Source organism: Pantherophis guttatus, chromosome 7 (assembly GCF_059756535.1).
Source record: "Pantherophis guttatus breed Tessera chromosome 7, ASM5975653v1, whole genome shotgun sequence".
NCBI lineage: Eukaryota > Metazoa > Chordata > Lepidosauria > Squamata > Colubridae > Pantherophis > Pantherophis guttatus.
In genome coordinates, this window is record NC_142069.1 from 35,942,658 (window position 1) to 35,964,993 (window position 22,336).

General features: G+C 36.9%; 1 protein-coding gene across 24 annotated transcripts in view; it reads left to right on the top strand.

Moving 5' to 3' along the window:
* Positions 1-22,336, top strand: part of ANKS1B (ankyrin repeat and sterile alpha motif domain containing 1B) — a 301,097-nt gene that overhangs the window by 253,622 nt on the left and 25,139 nt on the right. For all 24 annotated transcript variants that reach the window (XM_034402922.3, XM_034402923.3, XM_034402926.3 and 21 more), the window contains 2 exons: positions 15,707-15,814; positions 17,051-17,230. In XM_034402922.3, coding sequence (XP_034258813.2) covers positions 15,707-15,814; positions 17,051-17,230 — 288 coding nt within the window. The remainder of the gene's footprint in view (positions 1-15,706; positions 15,815-17,050; positions 17,231-22,336) is intronic.

The window sequence follows — 22,336 nt, forward strand, 5'->3', positions numbered from 1 at the left end:
GCGGTGAACAGCCAAACAATAAAATACATAAATACAAAAAATGTAAAAACCAGATAAAATCAAATTAAATCATTTTGACCTGGACAAATTAAAACACCCCAATAATTTAAAAACAGATTAAAATTTACAAATTAAAAGAGGGAGGAGATTAGGCCAAGCCCGCTTGATGGAATAAAAAGATCTTCACAGCGCGGCGGAAGGTGCGCAGATCCAGGATCTTCCGTATCTCTGGGGGGAGCTCATTCCAGATGGTAGGTGCCCCCACGAGAAGGCTCTCCCCCTAGGGGTCGCCAGCCGACACTGTTTGGCTGACGGCACCCGGAGGAGTCCCTCTCTATGAGAGCGTACTGGCCGGTGGGAGGCTATTGATGGTAGTAGGCGGTCTCGTAGATAACCAGGTCCTAAGCCATGGAGTGCTTTAAAGGTGGTAACCAAAACCTTGAAGCGCACCCAGAAGACCACCGGGAGCCAGTGCAGCTCGCGCAGGAGAGGTGTCACATGGGAGCGCCATGACGCTCCCATTACCACCTGCGCGGTTGCACTCTGCGCCAGTTGGAGCCTCCGGGTGCTCCTCAAGGGGAGCCCCATGTAGAGAGCATTACAATAGTCCAGGCGGGAGGTGACGAGGGCATGAGTGACCGTGCGTAATGAGTCCCGATCCAGAAAGGGACGCAACTGGCGAATCAGGCGAACCTGATAAAAAATCCTCCCGGTCACGGCCGTCGAGTGCTCTTCTAAAGACAGCCGTGAATCCAGGAGGACGCCCAAGTTGCGCGCTCTCTCCGTGGGGGCCAATGATTCGCCCCCAATAGTCAGTGATGGCATCAACTGACTATATCGGGACGTCGGAAACCACAGCCACTCGGTCTTGGATGGGTTGAGCCTGAGCCTGTTCCTCCCCATCCAGATCTGTACGGCCTCCAGGCACCGGGACATCACTTCAAGGGCATCGTTGGGGTGATCCGGGGTGGAGATGTACAGCTGGGTGTCGTCAGCGTACTGATGGTACTCCACCCCGAAACCACGGATGATCTCGCCCAGCAGCTTCACATAAATGTTGAACAGGAGAGGCGAGAGGACCGACCTTTGCGGCACCCCACATATGAGGGGCCTCGGGGTCGACCTCTGTCCCCCTGTCAACACAGACTGCGACCGGTCAGAGAGAAAGGAGGAGAACCACCACAACACAGTGCCTCCCACCCCTAACTCTTCCAACCGGTGCAGCATGATACCATGGTCGATGGTATCAAAAGCCGCTGAGAGATCTAACAGGACCAGGACAGAGGAGCACCCCCTGTCCCGAGCCCTCCAGAGATCATCAACCAATGCGACCAATGCCGTTTCCGTGCTGTATCCGGGCCTGAAGCCCAACTGGAACGGATCCAGATACGTCGTTTCATCCAGGTGCTGGGGGAACTGTTGCGCGACCACACTCTCAACAACCTTCGCCACAAAACGAAGGTTGGAGACCGGACGATAATTTACCAACATTGCTGGGTCCAGGGAAGGCTTCTTGAGGAGAGGCCTCACCACCGCCTCTTTCAAGGCGGCAGGAAAGACACCCTCACCCAACGAAGCATTTATAATCCCCTGGAACCAGCCTCGTGTCACCTCCCGAGAAGCCAGCACTAACCAGGAGGGACACGGGTCCAATAAACAAGTGGTCGCGTTCAGTCTACCCAGAATCCTGTCCACGTCCTCAGGGGTCACAGGATCAAACTCATCCCAGATAACATTCTCAAGACCTGCCCCAGTCCCTCCCCCTGAGACTACCCAGTCGGAGTCCAGATCTTCCCGAATCTGAGTGATTTTGTCATACAGATATTGAACAAAATCCTCGGCTCTACCCTCCAAGGGGTCCTCCCGCGCTTCCTGGTGGAGCAAGGAGCGGGTCACCCTAAACAGGGCGGCCGGGCGATTATCTGATGACGCAATAAGAGCAGCAAAGTAGCTACATTTCGCTGCTTTTATCGCCACTAGGTAATTCTTAATATGAGATCTTACCAGTGTCCTGATTTTCTGATTTTCAAGATTTCTGCAGTGTGTTTGTGCTGGTCTAAATAGTATGCTTACAGAGCTCTTGTGGGAAGTGGTAGTGGGTGGTTTTATGATAGACTTGTGTTTCCAATTTGCCATCACTGCCTCTGCTGATGAGGATACCCAGAAAGGATAGCATGTTGTTTTCTTCTTTCCTAGTGAATTTTGTTCCTTTGAAGATATTGTTGGTGGTTTTGTGTGTATTTTCTAGTTGGTCCTTTTTTATTATGACAAGGTTTCAGCAGAGGAAACAAGCTGCTTAAGGTTGCATTGCGGAAGAGCCCAGAAAGAAAGAATGACAGTTTCTGTGACACTTAGTGTGTATTTTATTTTATACACATATAAATAATTTTACGTAAAGCCTTCTTTTTCTTTAGCCATGCACCATTACTTTTAATTCCTGATGTTAGTGTAGTTGCAGGCGAAGATAAACAGTGTGTGGATGGCTTATTTATTTAGGTTTTTGTTTGTGATAGTCAAAGACTCTGCATGTTATGGTCATAACAAGAATAATAGGGTACAATTAAAATTACATAACATAAACCATAAGCAGCAGTCCCCCTAATTTACACCACATATAAATAATGAAATAGCCAACCCCAAAGCCTTAAAATAGAGGGTGATATCTATTATTCAAAGATTCTCTACAATGAATATGTGTTTAATTATTTCTTTAAACCTAACAAGCTAGGAACTGATTGCATTTCAAGGGATGTTAAAACATTTGTGGGCCTCCATCCTTCACAGAAATGGAGTACTAAAAGATTCCCTTGGAGCTCTGCAATGGATGGTTGGAACTGAGTAGAGGAGACAGTCCTAACAAGGCGTTTACATTTTGAAAAGTAAAAACAGCATGTTGAATTGTGAATGAAAGGTAACAGGAAGCCAGTGCAAGGCCCAGAGGGTAGGTGTGATAACCTCATGTTTGTAATACCTGTAAGGCAGCCCCACCTAGAGCACATTACAAAAATCGAGTCCAAAGATGGTAAGAGTAGGAGTCACTATCGTGAGTTTTTCCTATCTCAGGTAAAACTGCAACTGACATTAGCCAAAGTTGAGCAAAGTGTCCTCTGATCATGGCCTTTACCACCACATAGGCAGTGTGTCTGTTTCTGTGTTATCCCCAGTACTGAGAACAACATAGTAAGAATTTAAATTTGGAGAGGCATGGAGATTGACTAAATGACAAATACAAAATATTTGAAAAAAAATCTACACCTGATTTGCTATTAATGTTTTATATATATATTCTAAATAATTATGTATTTGTTTACGAGTGTCAAGGGAAAATACTTCTGAGCTATACGGCAGACGGTTTTAGAGTTATATTTATATTTATTACATATTTCCAGATCTTTTTCTTTCCACCTCTTTCTTTATTTCATTTTAAAAAATTACTATGCTGTTAATTCATAACACATTGATTCTTTAATGCTGTTGTTTGTACTGTTGAAAATGTGTTTAGTATAATATTTTTTAAAAACATGGCCAGTGGAAGAAAAGCATAATTACAAGTATAATTCCAATTCCACAAAGTAGGTGTAATGGAGGGCAGTAGAAGAAGCTGATAAGATTCTAGAAAAAGCACAAAGAATATCTAGAGGCAAAAAGGCATATAGAGAATGTGGAAAGAGGGTCAAGTCACAAAGGAAGAATATATAGACTAGACTAGAACTATAAAGCTGGTGTCAGGAAAGCAGAAGTTCAAAATGAGCTGAGGAAAAGTTCTGAAAACTACTCTACATATTAGTGATAGGATATAGTTTTATGTAATGAACTCTTTATATGAATGGATATCATCATAATCATCATCATAATTATCACCATCAAACATTTTACAATCTTATTTCAGCCTTCCTCAATTTAATTTTCTCCAAGTATGATGGACTACATACCCACAGTCTCCAAAGCATATCCAGTAAGAATTATAAGTTGAAGGAAGGACTTCCAAATCTACAAAGTATATTCTGAACATTTGAGTGAACTACTTAAATGTAGATAATTTCAAACATTATGTTGACATTAAACCAAGCTTGTTTTTGAGAGTAGCAGTGAAATATTTGTTGCTAGGTAACATGGTAGAGCTATATTGCTTTATTTAGAGAAAGAACAGATTGGTTGCTCCTAGCAGCAATGACATATAAAAAGTATAAGAAGTTTATATGGGGATGGCTTCTTACATTCTGTTTGTAGACAGAAAGGACAATTGTTTTTATAACGTATGAAAGGAGGTACTTTTCAATCTTGGATTATAACTTTCTATTAGTGTCAAATACTACAAGAGGCATGGATACAACTAAGACTATAAAAATAGTGTTATGTAAAAGCTTTGCTTGACCAGAAACAGGATGGACAGTAAGTAGAGACAATATTTACGGGTGCATCTGTTGATGGCTGTGACATATGGAAAGATTAGGACAGGGTATGTAAGAGACGTGTGGTAAAGTACATGAATTAATATATGAAATAAAAAACATGTTATTTGTGAAAAAAATTCTTGAAATATTTAAGAAAAGTGAACAATGTAATAAATCTGAATTAAGATGCTCTAACATAGTTGATGAGATTGTGTGCATGGGAAAAAACATAGTTTTCAAGATGTCTGAATGAATGAAATGACTAAAATAGTATTAAAGAATGAACAGATTGCGCTAGTGGAGACTAAATGTTGAATTGTTGGATCCTTAGAATTCTCTAAGCTTGGTTTTGTTCTTGCGGATGTTTCATTATCAGATTAGGTAACATCATCAGTACTAAAGAGTAGTTTGTTGTTTGTTTGTTTTATAGCCTTGTGTAAGTTTGGACACGATGTGTTGGTTGGTTGGTTTTGTTTGATTGGCATATTATTGCCTGGTGTTTATTATGATCAGGTGCTGGTTCTTATCTGGGTATTTAATAGGTATGTGATAACAAAAAATGTGCTCCAGACCGTTTGCCTCTCTCTTTAACTTTTGATTCTTCCTTTTGAATGGTTCATGAAAGTGAGTTTTTTCCCCCTGCATGTTGATAGTTAGTGGAATGCAAAACTTCTAATAATTCTCTTGCATTCTTAAAAGTATCTTATTTAAGATGTATACAATACAGCTTTCTAGTTGAAAAGGTAATTGAACACTTTCTCTCCTGTGAAATTAATTTTATAATGTCTTCTGATTGCCAACTGATGTTTATGGATGCATTCTGCCTGTTTGTCCTGCGTAGTATTTTTCATAGTAAATGATTGCTGTGAATAACTCTATTTTGCCTTTAATTACTGAATCTATAAATTTGCTTTGTTGTTGTGTAGGCTAGGGTGATGCCTATAAAGGGGTTGTAGCAACCTACTGGAGGTTTCTGAAATGTTTTTGATGTACGGAAGAGGTATCCTTTTTGTAAGTTGTAATGGTTGATTGGTTGATTGATTAGTTGTATAGATAGACCCTTTTTAATGAAGTTGTGTGGGTATTACATTGCAAAATGTTATATAAATAAACTCTGCTTTCTGGGGTTCTGGGTTACTGCAATGCATTTTTGCTTATTTGAATAGAGTTCTTATGCAGTTTCTTTTGGTATTCTTGGGTTGTTGCTATGGTAGTTGAGTACTTGGTTAGCGTGGGCTGCTTTATAAAGGATTTGGATTTTTGGTTTGCCATTGTTTTTTCTGCTAATGTGAATATCCAAGAAGGGTAGTCTTTTGTTCTCTTCTGATTTTGTGAATTCATTTACATTAAAGGTGTTGTTGATTGTGTGTTTTCTCTAAATGTTCATTTCTTGTCATTTTATAACTAAATGGTTGTGGGTATATATGAAATTAGAAATTCAAAGCTTGGTGATAGTTACATGCTACTGTCAAATCAATGGTGAAAATTCCCCACTGGTATTTTGGGGAAAAATTGTACTGTACAACATTCGGAATGAATCCAGGAAAAATGTTATACTGGTAGGTGACATGAATGAATGAGTGGGATTGAGACAACAGAGTACCGATAAAAGTGATTGGGTCATTCAGATGTCCAAGAAGAAATTTTTAGTTTAAATAAATGGCTGAGGAAAACATCTGCTGTTTTAAAACATATGATTTAAATGTAAGTTTGTTCATACACATACATGATTGAGAAATGAATATGAAAGTATGATTTATTGATTTAGTTGTTTATGATGAAAAATTTAGAGAATTGCTGAAAGACATAAGGGTGATGAGAGGTTCTGAATATAGCACTATTAATTTATTAATGTTAAGGGTGGACCTTTGAGGAAAAATAGATATGAAAATAAAATTAAAAAATAAAATCAAACAAAATAGTATAAATAAACCAAGAAATAACATCTCCTGCTTCTGAAGATTTTATAGAATTATAAATAAATCTCAATACTTAAAGGCACAAACATTTACAGGCTACTGATGACATGAGGTTACTATATAGCCCATATGACTAGCTAGAGAAGTGTTTCTTAATCTGTTTGCTTTTTGTTGATGGTACTCTAAACTTAAATATGCTATGTGCCAGTTTTACAGCTTGCTTCAGGAATTGTAATGGTAGGTGGAAATGACTTTGGAAGATGAGAGAAGAGCTGAAGGAATATGGTCATGACTCATGACAAGTATCTCAGAAAGTTCCCTGTGAAGGTGAAAGGAAAATATACTTTCAGACTTGCAAGATTCTGTTAACATAAGCTTATAATAAAGTAGAGCTAGTTCTGCTGGGTATACTATTTGTCCTGACTATCCTGCAAGGGTGATAGTAATGTTTATGGTAGCTATAAATTGAATTATTGGATATAATGAAATGTATAAGGATCTAACCGTACGTATTTATTTTAGGAAGACATCTTGTTGCAGTTATAGCTTTAATAAATATCTTTAAAATAAATTAGCAACTTTTAAATTTGTTTAATGGTTAAATATACTTTATTGGCATATTTCCATTATTACAAAATAATTGAAGAATCAGAAATTTACCAGGATTTAATTTCTCTTGTCATCAAATGGAATGCCTGGACTTAATGAGAGTTACATAGTCTTTTAATGTTAGGCAGAGTATGGATACATTCTCACCTTTTGTCAACCGTCTATAACAGTGATGGCGAACTTTTTCAACACCGTGCCAAGAAGGGACTGTGCACGTGTGTGGCACCAAGTGCCGAAAAGGGAGCACTTTGCGCGCGTCAGGGCTGTGACCAGGAAGAGGAGCTGCCCAGGGGGCATGTGCGCTGGCTAGCAAGTCTTCTGGTTATTGCCATGCGCCAATCAGCTGGCTGGCGCACATGCTCCCGCCAAAAAACGGAAGTCCAGCTCTTCTGGTTTCTGGCACTGTCGCACACACAAAGGCCAGCTGATCGTTGTCTGTGCATGCACGCCAGAAATCCGGAAGAGGAACAGGCGATGCTGCGCATGTCAGGCAACATGGCTCCGCATGCTGCTTCGGGCACGCATGCCATAGGTTCGCCATCACGGGTCTATAATATCTTTTTTACTACCCAAACAGAAAAGATGTTGAAAATTATATTGGGATTACTAGAGCCCTTTTTTCAATCTGAGGGTACAAGTAGTCCACACTTAGTAACCATTCGTTCAGCAACCATTCAAAGTTACTATGGCACTGAACAAATGCTAGTTATGATATTTGCTGCGTTCCCATGTCATGTGATAAAAATTTGGGCACTTGGCAACCAGCCGCCATTTATGACTGCTACATGCAGCCCACCCACCCATCAAGACCAGGGACCAGGAACTTCCCATTGTTCTCACCGACCATCCCTGGAGTGGAAGCCAGGCACCCTGAGGTACTATAGTTTCTTTAGCTCTCAGCACCGTCATAGTATCCAACTGCCACCTCCTTTAATGGAAATTAAAGCAACACCTTAAAAACTGTTGTTATATAGCTTTAGCAGCTCTTGTCCACCAGTAGGCAGACCACTACATTTAGTACCAACTGTGGTTTCTGATTAGTCTTCATATGTAGAGCATTTTAGGGTTTTCTATCATTGAGGTATAAGGAGATGAACTACTGTTGTCAAGGCTTGTTCTCAAAAAAGGGCTGCAACAGCTAAAGCTGGGAACACCTTCCCTAACAGCAGGCATGGAAATGTACTCCTATACTGCGGATTTGGTCTTTTAAAGGAAGCACCACCCCATCCAGAGCAAAAACACTCTTATAGCCTCATCACCCAATTAACTCAAGTTCAGTTTTTAATCTATAACAGTATATTTTTTCATAAGTACAATGATCAAGCTCAGTTTCCTCCATTCTATACCTCTGTGTTTGAAGTTTGATTCCTAAGTGAAGAATTTTGCACTTGTTCTGTTAAATTTCATTCTATTATTTTCAGCCAATTTTTCTAAAATTTACCACAATCATATTGAATTTTATTTAGCTTTTCTTGGATTTCAGCTATCCCACCAAGAAGTTGTGCCCCCTGCAGATTTGATGAGTACTTCCTCCAATTCTTCATTCAAATTAATGAAAACATTGAAAGATAAAAGATGAAAGTCTATTTCTCATAGCACCCAAGTTAATATATCTTTCCAATTTCATGAAGAACTATAGATGAGCATTCTTTGAGTATAATTTTCAGGACAGATATGCATATGTTTGATTGTCCAATCATCCAGCCCTTACTCAACTAGTTTGCTAAACAGCATACCTTGGAATACCTTGTTGGAAGCTATTTTGAAGATTTCAGCATCCCCACAATGTTGTAAGTTACCTGATCAAAAGTATAAGATAAGGTTTATCTGGCATGGTTTGTTCCTGAACAGTAATGGAAATTACTGCACGGTTTTTAATCTGTATTAAAATATCCCCAGAAAGTAATGTTGGTCTGATTGTACTACAGTTTGTTGGCTTTTCCTTCTCACCCTTTTTTGAGTAAAACTAAAGATTTCCCTGTCCAATCATGTATGACAGAGTTCCCCAACCTTTTTGGCTTTGCAGACCAGCGGGGGATGGGGGGGAGAGGGGATGGTTCTGCGTAAGCGATGGGCACACACACATGTGCAGCTCCATTTGCACGAATGGTGTGCATGACTGTGCACTGTTCACGCAAATGAAGCATGTGCGCATATGCTCACTTGCTGCTTGTGCAAGTGGGGGTGGGTGTGCATGTGCTTGCCCGCCACTTACGCATCGTGGTTCCGAGCAACTCACGGACCGGTATTAGGCTGCAGTCCAGGAGTTGGGGACACAGTGTGTTTGACTCAGGCTTGGTGCTGATCTCTGCTTCTTGGCCAAGGGAGCCAGTGTTGTCCAAATACATTTTTGTGGTCATGTGGCCAGCTTGGCTATATGCCAAAGGCATATGGAACACTGTTACCTTCCCACAAAAGTGGTACCTATTTATTACTCACATTTGCATGCTTTTGAACTACGTGGGCAGGAGATGGAGCAGGGATGGGAATTCACCCTGTTGCACAGCGCTTGGATCTCAAATCTGGGCTGTCCGCTTTCCAGCTGACAAGTTCAACATTGTTAACAACTGAGCATTTGTGCCTCCTACCTTTTTTTTGAAGACGGGAAATATTTGCTCTCTTCCAGTCTTTTGGGCTTTACAAATTCTCCAGGATTTCTCAAAATTTAAACTGTAAGTTATTGGTAGTACACAAGAATGTATTTGGACTTAAGGGTCCCTTAAGGGTTCTAGAGGATATCTTTGAAGAGGTAAACCTTTCCTAATTGTACATTTCATACATCATGCCAACTTTCTGGCAGTTGTTTTGAGTATGTTCATTACATTCTTTCAAGATTATGGAATGAAGTTTAATTACTAAAGAAGATGATCTATTTTGAGATGTGTATTAAGTGCAGACATAAAGAATGCAAGTTTATTCAGTATACTGGCTTCTGCTAGAAGAAGGTACGTATATAACAATTAGGGCTGTGCAGTAGTTTGAATATCATCTGGAAGTGTTGCTACACAACATATGGGAACATGAAAATAGCATCTGCCTAAGAACTACGCAATCATTAAAAATGACATGTTTCCTTTCGTAAGTCATAGACAGTGATATGTTCTGCCTAATCATGATTTAAATTTGCAGGGTTAAACTGAATTGCTAATAATCATTTCATTCTTCCTAGTACTATTACTATTTCCTTTCTTCTCTGTGCTATAAGTTTGATTTCATTTTCTTCCTTCCCTTAAATAGGTTCAGTGCAGATAAGTTGTGAATTCCAATTGAATTGCTCTAACTGTGCAGAATGGAACAAAATAAAGAATAAAATGGACATAATTCAAATGAGTTATAAGAAAGGGAATCTGTGTGGACTGTTCCAACTGAGTATGAAAGGAAAATGAAGTGGAAAAGAGTAAGCAACTTGAAAGAGAAATGCAGAATTGCATAGATGAGGAACAATGAAAGATGAGGAACATTTGAAATAACTGATAGTTGATGAATTTTTTAATATTTGCAGTCAGTAAATTCAAATTAATACTTTGGCTGGCATAAAAAAATCAGTTTTCTTAATTCAGTTTGTTATATGCACATATTGATTAATTGCTATCTTGCAAAAGACATTATTATTACTAAGTTTTATTCAAAGCAGAATTAATTATACCCAAGAGAGTTTTGAGAAATCTTTGTCTAAACATTAGGTTTTCTGACTATCACTGCCTAAAGATAATCCATGAGGATATTTTATAAAGATAATCCAGGATAAGATACTATGATATCTTCTTAGCACCACTAGTATAAAACTAGCACTGGCAGATCTAAGAAGAAATTGTAGTAATTTATGCTGGCTGGAGAGGAAAGGATTACAATGGAAGCAAAAATGACTGGATTTCTTCTTCTTGATTGTGCCACATGGCCCAACAAGGGAGAGGCCTTCTCTACTCTGACTTCCTGAGCTTGTCAAAATGTAAATAAGCGAATGGTGATGGGGTGGGGTATGGAGAAAGCCCATAGGGCTTTGGTGAAACCAAGGGGCAGGAGGCAGAGCATGGGATATCTTAGAGGGTGGGGGAGGCCTTCTGGGAGTGCCTGTGCCTACACTAGGCCTCCCTCGGTTTCTCCCATGAGTCACCCCATGATCTACCTACTGACCCACGCATTCATTTAACGAATGCATTGGAGAAAGCAGGGGCAGGGAGGTTGTTAGCTAGGTGCTTCATTTAATGCAGTTCTCGACTTCTGACATGAATGGGCAGACTCCATAAATGTCGTAAGTCAAGGACTACCTGAATTAGCCAACTTCTGTGATTCTTCTGATGGACTCATAGAAGTATAAATCATAGAAGTATTAAGGTGTATAAATCCTTCCATTTCCCACCATTCGGTCAGAGCTGAAGAAGCTTCTTGGATAACAAGCGAAATGTCTTCAAAGAAAAACCAGAAAGTCCAGTTGCCCCTTGAAAAAAAAGAACCTTTTGGACAACCATGACCTGGATGACTGAGAATCTCCATAGACTCTTCTGATAGATGAACATTATTTCCAGAAATCACTTGTCCAATTTTGTTCATTTCTTGCTTTTCTTATTTCTTTATAACAGCTTGCTTTCATGCAGGGAAATTCCTTATCCTGATTAACATTAGCTTTGCCTTTTGCAGTTGGGCAGCCTTCTTCTGAAAATGTAGTAATTGATATGGATTGCCCAAAAGAATTTAGAAGAAGAGCAGTTTCATTGTCAAACAAATATTCCAGTAGAGATTCTTTTATTTGGCTATGACTGTTATAATCAAGAGAAGGTATCTTATGTATGCAACACAAGATGGCTAAGAATTGCCAATATTTAATATATGACAGACAGGACAAAAATGCTTTAAATTGCTTTGATAAACTGGTTTCTTTATACTTTAAAAATTATTCTTATTTGTCTTGGAGTCATTCCACACACACATTTTGTACTTTTGTGGCATTGATTTTGCATGTTTCCCATGCCATCCTCAAACTTACTCTTTTCCTAGGTTAAATTGCAAAACTTCTACTTTGATTTACGGTACTGAAGCTCTGTGGAGCTTTGAGCCAGGCCATTTCCCTAATTCTAAAAATTGCTTCACTCATCATCCCATTGCTTGAATTTGAAGATTTCTAGTATGTTTCAGAGGTAACTTTATCAGTGAACTGATCTTACACTTTTTCACACAATTGACTTTGTTCTGCCTACTGTCAGTATGCAGCAAAATCTTGTGTTATCCTACCTCTGTTTCTAGGATTGGTTTAGTTGTTCTCTGATGGAAGAATGCCTGCAAAGTAATAAAGTTATGCTACATTAGAACTTTAAGTGAGAATTGATATGCAGAAGGAATGACGCCTTTAAGGCCATTGAAGGTCTGAGCAAAATTTTCTTCCAAATAACATACAGCGTGAATTGAATATGGAGAAGGCTGGTGATTTAGTTCTCCTTTTTGTGTGAAGTGGATCCTGAGAGGACTTTTGATTCAGGCGATGGGACACTGTCTAATGAATCTGCACTCTCCTGCTGCTGGTTGGGGACAGCAATGATTGTCTCATAGTGTTCTTTTTGTATTTGCAGCAGTCTGAGTTTGAAAGGTATGATGGATTTCATGTAGAGATTTAACATATTTTGGAATAATTTGCAAGTAGAGAAACAGAATAGTGTGGATTTATTGTTTTTAAGGACTGTAGGTATTTCAGAAAGTTGGAACATTTTAGATTTTTCTTTTTTCTTAGATTGAAATGTCTTCCATTTCAATGATACAAGGTTAAAATGATGTGAACAGTTAAGTAGTTGCAGTAATAGCTTGTTTGTATGAATAAAGGCAACATTTTCTCTAAGAGGACCTGCCCATTTCCCACTGGCGTCTTCTCTGCAAGTCTGTATGAAACTTGTATTGAATAATGCAAATTGGATATGTGCTAACTAGTTCAATAATTGCCCCCTAATTAATGGAGCCCAGCATTAATTTACTTTGCAAACAGAACAATCAATTTAATGTTGCTGTTCATAGGAAAATTATGCATACATAAAATCTTAAGAGGTAATATTGAATACTGAATTAATATCTAAATTACACTGTAAATTTCTCGAATCTAATTTATTATTAATCACAGCTCTAACAATGAATTTTATATTGTAGTGAATAATTTTGAGCCATTCTACTTTATACTCAGGAAAAGATAATATGAAATTTTTTATAGATGTTATTGATTAATTTCCCTCTTACTTTTGATTATATAATCTTAATAAAACTGTCAGTTGCCCATAGTGCATCAAGAATGAGTGCGTTTCCCCCTTTTCCTCTAAAATACATTTTAAAAATATAATTTTCAGTCAGACCATTGATTTTGTGGACTGTAGAAATTAGAGCTTTGCATACATATGAGTGTGTACTTCTGTAGCCTTGCCACAAATTCTTATTTTTTAAAAAAATAGTATGTTGGAGTAGTGAAGTACAGGGTATCTTTATTATTAATGAACTCTTCTTCTCTTATCTCTGACCTGTTATGGATTTGGGTTACACAAAATTGAATGGGAATGTGTATTCTCATGTGAATTAAATGGGTAAAAATGAGTTGAGCGATATGGTCCATAGAAACAATACCTGTACTGAAGTTATTGCTGTTACATTCTTCCAGGGTATTCATCTCCGTATTCCACCATAAATAATCAAAATGTTTATCACAGGTAATTAGAGCAAACATTTCGGCACAACACGAGGAGTCAAGCAGGATGCAGTTTCTTCCCTTTAGGCATAGAGGGGACAATAATAAGAGTTTCAAGTCCACTCAGTATTTTATTACATAATATGGCACTATTTTGTCTATACAATGGCAACAATTTTTATTCAGTATCATAGTGCATTTTGTAATAATATGACGTGGACTTAATTGGTCAAATTGTAGTGTGAGATAATGCATTTCCTCCCCCTAAATATTATATCTTTTTAAACAAGTTACCCTTATCTCTTATCTATAAAAAATAAATACAGTTCATTGCTTTTCTCATATTGATATATTTTAAATCTTTGACTTTAGGAGAGCAACACGGAAAGGAGAAAATTGGGAAGAGAAATTTGGGGAAAAGTAAAAGGGCTGTACAACATACATGTAGTCCTTGACTTATGACCACAATTGAGCCCAACCTTTCCATTGCTAAGCAAGACAGTTGTTAAGTAAGTCATGCCCCATTTTACAAGCTTTTTTTTGTCATGGTTGTTAAGTAAAATACTGCAGTTAAGTCAACATTAAGTGAATTTGGTTTCCCCCATTGCTTGTCAGAAGCCAGTTGGGAAGATCACAAATGGTGACCACATAACCCTGGGACACTGCAACTGTCATGCCTATACATGCCAGTTACTAAGCATATGAATTTTGCTCACGTGACCATAGGAATGCTGCAACGGTCATAAATGTGAGAACTGGTCATAAATCACTTTTTTCAATGCCATTGTAACTTCGAACAGTCAGTAAATGAATGATTGTAAGTCAAGGACTACATGTACTTGGATACTGTCATTGATCTGCAAACTATTAGATCACATTTCATTCTATCCGTAACCCTAATCTCTGGGCATGGTCTCCAGATTTATTACTGAAGATGATATTTTTATTCTCTCCTTTCATTCACTATAAACACTTATCAGTTCAGAGTCCTTTAATTTTTCATGTTGTGGAATTCCTATTGAAAACTACAGTGTGTTACTGTTTTCTTACAAGCTGTTTTCTGTTATGTTTGAATGTAACATTCCCATACTATCTATTACTATCATGTGTTCACTATGTTCATCTTGAAACTGAACTCTTACAGAACCTTCATTCTTAAGTAGTTTGAATGATATTGTATCACAACCAGATTTTTTTATTAAGTGATTGAATTATATTGTATAATATGTTATAACACTTTCCAGCAGAAATATGATTTATAGATTTGTTTTTCTGATTTCCTAAAATTTTGGATATAATTGTCTAATTATATTTAGAATTTGCATTTTTCTCTAGAAATAACATAGTAACTTTCATTGTTTGCTCTTTAGACTGATAACCATATAGTTACTAGATCATAGAACTAGATATCAGTTAAATAGTCTATAATAAGGAAGCAACATTTCATGTGAACAGATCAATCCCAATTTGTTTTCTTGACTTGTTAAGTGCACTGAACATTTTTTGGGTATGTATCCAAGTCAAAGAGTAAATTCCTTTTACATTTTGCCAAAGTGTTCAGTATGAATTTTCTTTAGATGAATGACTGAAGTTATAGCGTATTTTTCTGTGAATTCAAGTCTGTCTTTGATTTAATTATGTTTAATATTCTATAATAATTTCCCATATTCTTGAGCTTTACTCGAGATTGATTGATTAAATATGCATCATCAATTTGATTTTGACTGTCTGTGTGGTCGCTAGGAGTCAAAAATGACTTGATGATAGATACTCAAGAAGAACCTCATTTTGTCATTCCAAGCAATTTTCATTCTGTTGTATGCCTCTCTTTTTTTAAACTTCACTTCTTTTGTGAAAATGATCCTAATTACTTATTTATCCAGGCACTAACTTCAAAACTCTGTTGTTACTACTTTGCCTTTCTGAAACGGCACATTTTTCAACCTGCTTGCCTTCGTCTCAGTTGGTATCTTGGATTTTTCTTGGGATTTTTCCCATAAGCAGATATTTTTAAGCATAAATATATGCCACACTTAAACACTATGGATTATGTGGTTGTAGTTCGCTATGCACACTTCTATAAAAGGTTCTTAATTGATTTATTATTTTTTAAAACATTTATTTTACAGGTTTTAAAAATCAGCTTGCTTGGCCATAGAAAACGTATTTTGGCCTCACTGGGAGACAGACTTCACGAAGACCCACCTCAGAAACCACCACGTTCTATCACCCTCAGGGTAGGTTCCATCAAATCCTTGTAATATCTGAAGCATATATTGTAACTCATAGTATCTTCCAACACAAAGAGAGATTATTTAATAACTGATCTACCACAATTCAGACAATTATTACATTTGTAAATTTCTATAAGGGTGCTTCGGTTTATAGTCAACAAAACTTGCTTTGTGAGATGAGATGAGGAGGAAAAAAATGATGAAAATCAGAATTTGGGCTTTTAAAAAAATCAATTTTTTGCATCTTCATAATTAGCTACTAGAATGCTGTATATAGATAGTCCTTGTTTTATGACCACAATTGGGATTGGAATTTCAGTCATTGTGGGCCTAAATCAAGGCACCACATGACTTGACCTGATTTTTCAACTCTTATTATGTCACTCATTAAGTGAATAATGCAGTCCTAAACCTTGAATCACACACTCATTAAGTGAATCATGCAATCTGAATCTACTTTCCTGACTGGTTGGTTTTTTTTGCTGGAAACAGGCAAAAAATAATGGAAAACAGCAAAAAAACCTCTAGAAACCAGCCCAAAAAATCCATAAAATTCAAGTTTTACTTCATTCATTCATTCATTCATTCATTCATTCATTCATTCATTCAATCATTCATTTAAATGTTACCTATTGTAAAACTTTAGGTGGCTCACAACAACAGTAGAAACAAGACAAAAAAAATATGGAAATAGTAAAATCAAAATCTGCTGCTTCAGCAATCCTTGCTCAACCCATTCCTCCGCAAACCAAACCTGGGCTCCAACCTGACCCTATCCCAGTGCTTGGAGAAGAGCCAGCTCTTTTGTGAGGTGGTCTCACAAATAAACTGGTCCTATTCCAAGTAGAGCTTTAAAAGTGATAACTAGTACCCTGAATTGCATTAGGAAAGATACAAGATGACAGTATAGCTCACACAAGGGTGGTATAAGATGGACAAACCAAGGGACATCCAACTCTGCTTGCACTGCCACATTCTGGACCAGTGGACTATATTCAAGGGGAGTCCCATGTAGAATGTGTTACAATAGTCCAATTGGGAAGTCATTAAGCATTAACATAACTACTTAGAATTTTTTTGTGCACGGTATTAAATAGTCAGTTAAAGTCAAGTCTTCTATTTTCTTTATTTTTATTATTACTCTGATTTGTAACCTAGCCTTATTTAATATCTATGTACTGCCAAGCCATAAAACATTATTTTCTTATTTCATTAGCTGATATTTTTTATTTGATGCAGGAACCTAGTGGTAATCACACTCCTCCCCAGTTGTCTCCTTCGCTCAGCCAAAGTACTTATACTACTGGTGGTTCCCTGGATATACCACACATTATCATGCAGGGAGATGCAAGGAGAAGAAGAAATGACAGCTATTTTGACGATATTCCTCGGTCAAAACTGGAAAGACAAATGGCTCAGGTAAAGTTGGAAAATTCCAAGTTCATTAGAAATGTATTTTTAAACATTTGTTTCCCTAGCATTGTCTTTCAGAAATTGGTGTTTGATTTTTTTTTCAGCTGAATTTGCCTCTTAGTTTTTATATTTTTAATTCTTTTCAGAAAAGTACACTTTTCCTAGTGCTTTCTGTAAACTTACAGTTATTTGTACCTGAACAATCCTGGGAGATGTGAATAAAATGAATGTGTAAAATGAAAAAAAAATCTACTTGTCTTTGAATAAGAGAACTACTTTTTGTTCTTCATGATGGAAAATCTATTTCTCCTTTGTCTGAATGATACAGCTAAGCCATCTGATAATTGTTGGTCTGGAAACTAGTCAGAGGTGCACCACCGTTTTGTAGCATGGAAGGTTAATTCAGTAATTCTTATCCACTTCCACACTATTTTACTCCACTGCCTTCCCCTCTGGTTTTATTCTTCCTAGTGATATGAATATTTCACTGACCCATTTTGCTTTATCTTCATTCTTCTTTTCTTCCTTAAGATAGTGGTAGTTAGTGGTGATGTGTGGTGGTTATCAGCTTATCATGATGATTTATTCTGATTCAAACATATAATATACTTCACTCTTCTATGTAGAAGATGTATTCTCCTTCTACCTAAGGAGAATAGAAGTAATTATAGAATATAGTATTGTCCATCTCTGAGAAATATTTTTTTTAAAAAATGTGTAGCAATAAATTTTCATGTAAGTGAAAATTTGACAAGATTTGACAAGCTGTAGAATGAACCTGTTCTTTGCTGCCTACATGACTGTGTGTCATGTAGGAATGGGTATCACACAGTACTAATAATAGAGAGGTGGACTTCTTTCAGTTTGAGTATGCTATGGTTATCAAGAAAAGGGAAATATTTTCTCCACATAGAAAAGACTTTCACACAGTGAAATAGGCTAGTATAGCTGAAAATCACTTGGGAGATATAGTGACCATTTCTCATGAATTTCTTGTGAATAGTTGGAACAAATTGCAATCTAATTGCAGTTCAAAATTCTTGACTCTGTTGAGGTTGTGTAGGTAACCTGTGATAGCTTTTGTATTTTTTTAAAAAATCAATATTTTTTGATGGAAAATAACTTCTCAATTAGTTTTTATAATTTAAACTATTTTTAAAATAATTTGGATAAAGATTTTACAGAAATGTTACAGAAATGTCTGATTTTGCAGAGAAAGTACATTATTAAAAACGCTTACATATCAGTTAAAGAGTTTGAATATGAGAACTGCCAATGCTTTTAATAATTTATTTTTGTAATTAATCATTTTTGACAACTGAATTTCTTGCTATTTGAAGAAATATTGCTCATAAAATATATAATATATAGGTTATTTTTTTTAAAAAAATGGGTATTGAATATAAATGGATAGATCTGAAAGCATGTTCTGACCCAGCTCCCCACACACGACAAACCCTCTGAAGTTAACTCAAAGATTCCTTTATTAGGAGCTCCAGCAACCTCGACAAAAAGTTTCTTTCTCACCACAGGCTAACAAGTCCATCCGGCAGGGAGATAAAGAGTTGTCTGCAGGGTGGATTTGATTTAAATCGAGTTGATTTAAATCACTAGTAAAAAGGCTTGATTTAAATCAACTCGATTTAAATCATAATTTTTAAAGAGCAGCTATCATCTCTGCTACTCCTTTGACCCACTGTTGACTCACTGATAGTCCCAGTGTTGCAGAATATACAGCCTCATGCTACATAACTAAGATCCATTTCATGCTGAATAAACTAAATTATTTATGTATCTTAAATAGAAAACTATCTTACGATAGATTTTTACCCCAAAAGTTTTTTAATAAAATAAATTCGATAAAAATATAAAAAAATCCGATTTAAATAAAAAAAAATCTGATTTAAATCAAAAAAATCTGATTTTTTTTTATTTTTTTAAAAAAATCATTGATTTTTATCCACCCTGGTTGTCTGCCACATCTATTCATATCCGCCCCCTACCTTTTATTCCCAGAGCTAGGATGGGGCTTCGTTAGCAGCGATAGCTCTTCCTTCCCAAGGATCGGCACACAGATTTCCACTCCTCTCCTCTGCCTTCTGTGCATACACGCATCAGGCACTGGACCCAGCTGTTCCTCCTCTTCCTCATGAGCCACCTCCAGACCTGGGGGCTGTTGACTCTCCATCTGAGGGCTGATGGATGGCCCAGGCTCCGCCCCTCTCTCTCTTTTTCTACCAGCTCCATTCCCTCTTCCCCCTCAGAGCTCTCAGGTTGCCTTGGTGCTGACCCTGACACCCATGCCTTTTCCTCCTCTGATTTGGCTGCTGAAAGGACCGCCAGCCGCCAGGCCACAACAGCATAGTTCAGATTTTAAAAAGGGCTTCCTAATATTACTTAAGTTTGATATTTTTGAAACTCTGAAAAAAGCTGAACAAATCTTAGTGCTAAAACCAGGAATTAGGAAAATCTGACTAGATGTCTTATACTTTATGGTCAGACCACTGTCATTAAAATTTATGTATCATGAAAATCACTCACTATGAAGCATATTAAGCTATATAAAAGCTATTTACATAGGCTTTCCCAAAGCAAAATCAAATTTAAAAAGTATATTGGCTATGGTCTTTTGAATTCCAAAAAGTGTGTTGGCTATGGTCTTTTTAACTTTAACTATAAATACTTGGAAATCAGAATAATATTTGTATGCCGGAAAAAAAATTATACTGATACATTCTCTTGATTATTTATTCTTTAGTTTTTATTTAGATACCTGACAGAGCCAAAAATTCTTTGCTGTTTTATTTGTTTTTGAGTGTTCTTAGCTGATTTCTAACTCTTCTGGTTCTCTATTTACAAAATACAGCAACGCACTAACAGATTTTGAAGGAAGTTATCGTAACATATGCTTTGTCTTTTGCAGTATTTTGCACCCAAAACAATAATTTTGGAAATACTTTGACTATAAAGTGCACATTGTTATTTTTCTCTTGTTTTCCTTCTAAATTCATGAAGCTGAGTAGATCCCCTAAAGAAAGAAAATATGCATAATCTAGAGATTCGTTTTTAGAGGAGATATCTGGGTCAAAACAGAGAGGCTATGCATAAGTATTTACGGAGTCTATTGTTATCAAAATAACAGCTGTGGAATGCTCAAAATGGATGAAGTATCCACAACATGGGAGGGTGTCAGATTCTGACATGCCAGGCTACAATCTCAGTCAAATGTGTATATTCAAACTCTCTGAAACTCTCTCATCCTGAGGCAAAAGGATGAAAATTATGCTTTACTCGACACAGGATACACCCCTGTCCTTCTCCAATTTTAATTGTGTTTATAAAACAGGCATGTAAAATGTTTTCACATATTTTACATATTTTCATTTGGGACTCCTTCTGTGCTGTTGCCCTGAATATGGTAGATAATACAATTCATTTTTGGCACTTGTATGCAAAGCTAGCTTGGGTGCTTCTTTAATATAGTTTTCCTTACCAATAGAAATAGCAAGTCTTAAACCCTTTTTCATCCATAGTTTAGTTTTTCTTATACAAAATTCTCATATCTAGTATTTGAAACATTACAAGACAGAAAACTAATTAAGGAGTAAAATAAACCCCTGGGCATGACAGTTGTCAGACTAAATTATTATCAGAATCCTACTAGATCTTCTTTTAGAACATTTCAGATCTCTTTAATTTTAATTTTAATTTTATTTTTTTGGAAAAAAGGATCTAATAATGCTAAAAGTAGTAAACAGCTATCTGAAAGGCAATTAGATTTTTTATTAGAAGTATAATCTGAGCTAGGAAAAATGCCTTATGATCTAGATGATTCTAGATTGTTCCCCACAATTGGCTATGAATATTGAAATTGGACTGTTAGGGTATTTGCACTGAAAATTTTTGTGTTTCAAACACTGAGAAACTATGTTATTCCACAAGCCATCAGTCCTTCTAAAGCAATACCCCTTGCACATTATAAAGTGCAAATTTAGGCCATGCTTTCGGCAGACTCCTTGAGGAGAACTGCTGAATCTGGTATGTTTATCTATTTTTGTCCTCAGGCTTTTTGCTGCCTTGTTATTTTTTTCCCCCTATCCAGAAGGCCTCTAGCCTGTTGCAATCTTTGCCCAGATTAAAATCCAGGTAACACTTGATACCCTTGCTACATCTTTCATCTTCAAATCTTATCGAAGAAGCAACCTCTTCATAATCTTACAAAATTACACATAATGCAATACTTAATTGCCAATTATCCGATATGTGTAACTGGTAAATGGTTTGGACTGTTTGTTGCCAAAGTATCTGTTTTGTTGAATAATAATAATTGCTTGATTGTGATACAAATTCTTAGCATTGAACTGTAGGATTCTTTCTGGGCAGTTCAGAGAAAGTTAGTCTCTAACACCCTCAGAATGTTATTAATGATGTAATTTATTAGTGAAAGAAGCTCTGATTTCAAAGACGAAAGTGCATTTCAAGTGAGATTTTCTCACAGGAAGCTGCGTCTGTTTGAAATCCAGTCTTTATTTAGATACCAGTATTACATTTGCGCTCTTTGTCTTAACTGCTGGTTGTGCTTTGTATACTGTGGTTAAGCTATTGATGTATTAATTGCTACCTACTTCCAAAGAATGCAGTTGCATTTCTCATCTGTTTAAGGCCTTTCATTGTTGTCCACTCAGGAGACTGCAGGTAGCTACTATATTAGGTGCTTTAGTTGCTTGGCTACTATGAACTATTATCTTGGAGTCACTTGTGGTCTCCAAATAAGGAAAAATACATCAGGAGTTACTGTCTGATGATAGAAAACTGATTTTCTGTTCTTTTTGACACAGTTGCTGCACTGGGATCTTTCCTGACTGGCTGTAATTATACTTCCAACAAATTGTAGCATTTGAACTGCTATTTTACAACTATGAGTGCAGTTTTTACTGCTAATTATTGCAGCAAATAAAGTGTGGTGATCTATTCCGAAGAGTTGTCCTCCCTTTTGGTGACTTATGCATTAAAACAGCTGAAATTTTGCTTGTACTGCAGTTAATATCCCAAATGTTAATGCCTTTTGCTCAGCAGTGACATTTGTTTGATAATTTATTTGATTGTTTAAGG